Source organism: Macadamia integrifolia, chromosome 4 (genome assembly GCF_013358625.1).
Source record: "Macadamia integrifolia cultivar HAES 741 chromosome 4, SCU_Mint_v3, whole genome shotgun sequence".
NCBI classification, from domain to species: Eukaryota; Viridiplantae; Streptophyta; class Magnoliopsida; order Proteales; family Proteaceae; genus Macadamia; species Macadamia integrifolia.
In genome coordinates this window covers 5,100,964-5,106,451 of record NC_056560.1, presented here as the reverse complement: position 1 = coordinate 5,106,451, position 5,488 = coordinate 5,100,964, and the positions used below count along the sequence as shown (strand labels likewise).

The following is a 5,488-nucleotide window of genomic DNA, read 5'->3' as shown; positions in this document are numbered from 1 at the left end:
AAAAAAAAAAAAAGAAAAGAAAAGAAAGAAAGAAAGAAAGAAAGTAAAGGAAAAGTGTCATCCTATTTAGTAATAGTAAAATTGTTTCTCAATGCTGCAATATACTCACTAATATTCTCTTTTCTATGCAGCTAAGTGTGCCAGGATGTACGAGACTCAGTGTTGCCGGAATTGTGAGTAACTTGAAAGCTTTCAAGTCCTCTGGTGCACCTGGGATAAAGCAGCTAAGAATTGGGGGGCTTTATGGCGTAACAAATGATCACTATGAAGAGTTGAAGCTCTTATTGGGTTTAGAAAATTGTCAACAGCCAAGAGCTTATAAAGCACGGTTTTATCACAATGGTGGACACTTGTCTCCCTGTTGTGATGATGATCGAGCTATTGATATTGAGATGTGCCCAAGATGCCAGAATTTGAGGCTAGTCTATGATTGCCCTTCAGAGATCTGCCAAGCGAAGCAGGGTGCTTCTCAGTTATGCAGGGCATGCACACTCTGCATTGCACGGTGCGTCCAATGTGGGCGGTGTATCAATGACAGCGAGTATGAGGAGACATTCTGCCTGGACTTGCTTTGTTCAAGCTGCTGGAAGCAACTGCTGAATTGCCCGGAGAGGCAGGAGGAAAAAGGTGTTCCCTCCTCAAAGCACACCGTTTTCCACCAGGAGACCAGGTACCATTTTCGCCTCTATGGTTAGAGGGTTATGTCATGATGCGTCGTCTTGGCTTTGGCTGTTTAGTGAGTAATTGTCATTAGCAGTCCAGATATGTGATTGAAGATAACGCATGACAAGATGACTCCATGCCCATCTGGTTGACTTGTGAGTCAGCAGGATTGTTGTGTTAATCTTTTGAATGGACCTTGGCTTGGAAGGGTTGCAATGGCATCAACATTGGGAAAGCTTATTGAAAGAGAAAAAAAAGTATCACAATGTGGAAAATACCGAGTCTAGTAAGAATGAATTCATAGTCCGGTGGATCTTGTCATCATCTCTGTCAACGTTTTTTCAGATCTCCTGCTCATGGGTTTCCTCTAAGGGAGGGGGAGGTTCAGCACCCATTAAAGCTAGGGAGGATGAGAATGTGATTTATATGCATCCCTGTTGGGAGTTTTTCTGTGATGCTGTCAAAGTTTGCAGTCATCATACCGTCGCCAAGGGAATGAAATTCCACTTGAAGTCCCAATAAAGTGGTAGGAGCCCAGAGAATGAGAGAGAGATGAAAAATTGTGGGTGTTATTGTTGAAATACACTTCCCTTCTGCCCCTTGCCACTCAAATGGAGAAGTATCATCGGAGTGAGGAAGAGCCCAGAAAGTGGGAAGATTGGCCGGATGAAGTTGTGAGGTGGCGTTGCCCCGCCTGGGAATATGTGGTTCGTGGTGTGGCTGGATCAAAATAATGGACAGACATTTGGGATTGAATTATAATGTTTGCAGTACCATTTGGGTCAGGGTGGAGACTTAATATTATATGTAACATTTGGAATTTCATCCATGTTCTCTGTTGGGCTCATCCTTTTCTCTATTCATCCCTGGTTTTTTTTTTTTTTTTTTTTGTTCATCCATGTTCTCTGTTGTTCCCCTAATATCTCATATCTATAAAACAAAATAAAACACATACTAACGTGGAGTGGAATCCATTTTCACCCCCACAAAAACCACTACCCCTCTTCAGCAGAAAACAAAACACATCAGCTCCAGGGTTCACCTGATCAGTAACTACTCGTTCACCCGACCAAAAACAACTCCTCTTCAGCAGAAAACAAAACTTAAAAGAGATTAAGTCGAGAGGTGGTACCGTATCATTGGCGCAATAACAAAAGGAGGCTTCTCCACCTCTTCTGTAGCTATCAAAGTTAGAAATAAGACCCAGTAGATAACGAACTATAAGGCTACAACTATAACTACAAGAACAGAATAGAGGGTGAAAGAGAAACGGAGATGGAGACTAGAGAGAACGGTTCTGGGGATGATGAGGAAAGTCTGAAGGGACTTAGAAAAAGGACAATACGAATGGGAGAAACATCGACGGTTGGCAATATCTGAAATGATTTACAATTGGACCGTTCATATTTTCATATGCTTCTATGATTTGTTGTCGCAATTCTTGTTCCATATGACTTAGGTTAGAACTTGACATCTTTTAATTGTTCCCATCTTATTTTAAAAAATTCTAGATAGAAGTATAAACGTGTTTTTCAAAAACAATTTGATAATGATATAAGGCAAAAGGTTCTTTATATGGTGAACAGTCGAGCACGGACTATGGCATGTCAATAATAGGGGACTGAAATGACCATCCACCCCCTTATTTAACCCATAGAACCCACCCCTTATATGGCCATGTATGACAACCATTCAATGACGATGATGTAATGATAAGTTTCTTTTAAATAAGGGTAATTTACAGCGCCACCCCCTAGAGAATGCCACTATTATAAGACCACATCTTCTGTAATACCAAATTAAACTCAGATCTCCTATTGTCAGTTACTTAACAGTGAGGAGTTAAAATGACTGTTACACCCTATTCACTCATTTCCCCTCTCCCTTATCCTTTTTCTGGTGATTGCTATGGAATCACCTTAGAGTGTCTCTGAGGAATTCGAAGCCGTGGAGTGGAAATTACATACACAGTGGATTCAGGATATCATTTTTCTTAAAGGAATCACCTTAGAGTGTCTCCAAGGAATTCGAAGCCGTGGAGTGGAAATTACATACACAGTGGATTCAGGATATCATTTTACTTCCTTGGTTTTCTTGACCATCAAGATCAGAGTAGGCCCTCTTGTATATCCAATACAAGTGTGCCAAATTTTGTGAACTCCTCACATGTAGTTTCCCTTTTTATAAGTATAGTCTACAAAAAATAAAGATTTTTGGAGTTTGAGAAATGGATAGCAGATAATCATAGTTGGCTCTTCCTTCCCAAATCTAAGAATGCTTACTGAAGTCTGAACTGCTTCTCTTGTGTGTTTTTCACAAATAATGTTTGCAGATCATTAAAGGTTGAAACCAGGGGATTCTCTGTGGCAACGGAATCCCTCCATGCTTGCTGTGTGGAAACCTAAATGTAATGTGAGACTGCATCTGGATAATGAAATCCCTTTCCAAGAACCTCATAAGTTCTTGCGAGTAAACAATATGTCAACAGCTCACTTTCCAAGAATCTCATAAGTTCTCATACAAAATGCTGATGTTGCGGGGAACAAAAGCCAGTCTCTCAGTTGATGGTGGAGCTGGACGACGCAGCAACGTCAGCGTCAGACAGAGGAGCTGCAAGAGGGAGAAGGAAGTACGAGTAACAGCGGGAGTCATACTCCAAATTGCCGTTCCACTAACAGTATTCGTGAGATCGATTTGATCCCACTTCCCACCCGAAGCCATCCGCAAATCCGCCGCCTAGGCATTGAGAAGCTTAGCATCGGCGAAATGCAGAGGCGGGAGTGGGATACCCTCGAGACCAAGATTAGGCGCTGGATACACGCTGCCAAGGTCTGCATTCGTATCCTTTTTGCCAATGAGAAACTCCTCTGCAAGTAGATCTTCGAGGGTCTTGGCCCCGCCGCTGACAATGCCTGCTTCACGGAAACCGTCAATGGTCCCGCCATCTAAGTCTTCAATTTCGCCGACGCCATCAACATCAACTACTGATCACAGAAGAGGCTCTTCAAGATTCTTGACCTCTACGAAGCCTGTCCGATCTCTTGCCAGACGTCAATAAGGTAGTTTAATTACTTCACACTTAATTAGGGCATTTTGGTATTTAAAAAAATATAATAGTTGACATCAGCATATAAGGTATATTCCGTAACAATGAGGGAAATGTTCTTATAATAGTGACATTCTCTAAAGAGTGGTGCTGTAAATTACCTTTTAAATAATTAAAATTTTTTCTTAACACTAATTTAAAAAGGTTCCAAAATAATTTGTCCTCATTAAACAAAAGGGAGCCAAAGGACATAAGAAAAATGATTGGTTGATATTCCACCACAAATGCAAAGGCAATGTGTTTCATTATACATCGATTAGTTTTGCGGAGGGTCTTAGACTTATAATTCGGAAGGTTTTTCTTCCTTGGTAGATGTATCTTTTTTTTTCCCTAACAAAATACGTTTATTTTTAAAATGAGATTTTTTATTGGCACCACTTAAGGTGTCAAATAATTATGACATACAATTTTTTCCATTAAAGTAAACATTGTTATTTTATATGTGTACTTGAAAAACGAGCATAACAGTAATAACTTTTGATAATGACATAACGGTGAGTCATTTTTAAATTATTATTGAAAACCCTTTTGTACATTAGCATAAACTTTTTTGGGGAATAAGACAGCGAAAAAAAAAAAAGTCAAATTATTTATAACTAATATAAATGCCCTAAGAGCATAATTTCCCCGAACCATAACTTGACTATATTATTAATATTTTCTACAAGAAAGGCAAATATAGTTTAAAAACAACCTTACAAATCATTCCCTAGAGAAAAGGAGTGTTAAAGTTACATCAGAGTCTCATAGTCAGATACAATTTTTATTACAAAAAGGGGGGAAAATAAATAAAAAAGAGAGGAGGGTTAACTATGGCCCTCACACTGGGAGGATGCATGGAAACATTAACAAGTGTGTGATTTTCTTCTTTCACAAGGGGTGAGATGATCATCTTAAAGTACCATCTTCATCTAATATCCAAATGCCATCTATTTGATTTTTGTTTTTGGTTGCTTTAAATGAAATTATATTGAGTCAGACTGTAGGAAGCGAAGCATTGTAGAGCCTGCTTCACACCTACTTCGATAATATCACCTCGTAGGATTAGATTAGAACTAGATGGGAGCTAAGTAAATCTTAATGATTCTTTCTACTTTACAGATGTATTAAAGAAATAAAAGAACTGTTATTACAACTTGGTATTTTACATTTGGAGACCTAAAATTATCTTGACACTATATTTATTATGTTTCGGATGCCTTCTATATTTCATAAAGGGCAGTGTTGTCCGTCAAGGAACACAACTCTTACACATATGCAATATTCAATCAACACTGTCCTTTTGGTTCAATCTATGAGACGTAGGGAAACCATTTCACAGGGAGGAGGACAAAGACATACAAATAGGTGAAGGCACAAGAGCCACGCTCCTGGAAAGAAACTTTCTACATTTTCATAAATATTATGTTTAGGGTATTTCATGTCTTATAGATATTATGTTTAGAGTATTTTTTTTAATATACATTTTCAATTTTATTTGTAGATATTATGTTTGATTTTTTTTTTCTCATGTTTGCTGGATGTGTGTAATCACACACCTACAAAGGATAGAATTCCTCTCTATAGAGCCCAGAGACCAAAGAGTTATCACACAAATGGGGTGATTTGGGAACACGTGCCTGAGTCCTCTCAGCTGTAGGATCACTCTTTGGTCCATGGGCTCTAAGGAGAGGAGCCGGATCCACTTGCATAAGGCCGCAACTGCCAATTGGCATAAAA

At 39.0% G+C, this 5,488-nt stretch overlaps 1 protein-coding gene across 1 annotated transcript in view; it reads left to right on the top strand.

The window, feature by feature from the left end:
• The window catches only part of LOC122077439 (F-box protein SKIP14-like), a 4,360-nt gene extending 2,813 nt beyond the window's left edge, over nt 1-1,547 (top strand). Inside the window, exon 2 of the mRNA XM_042643384.1 lies at nt 132-1,547. Coding sequence (XP_042499318.1) covers nt 132-695 — 564 coding nt within the window. The 3' untranslated portion in view covers nt 696-1,547. The remainder of the gene's footprint in view (nt 1-131) is intronic.
• The last annotated feature ends 3,941 nt before the right edge of the window (nt 1,548-5,488 follow it).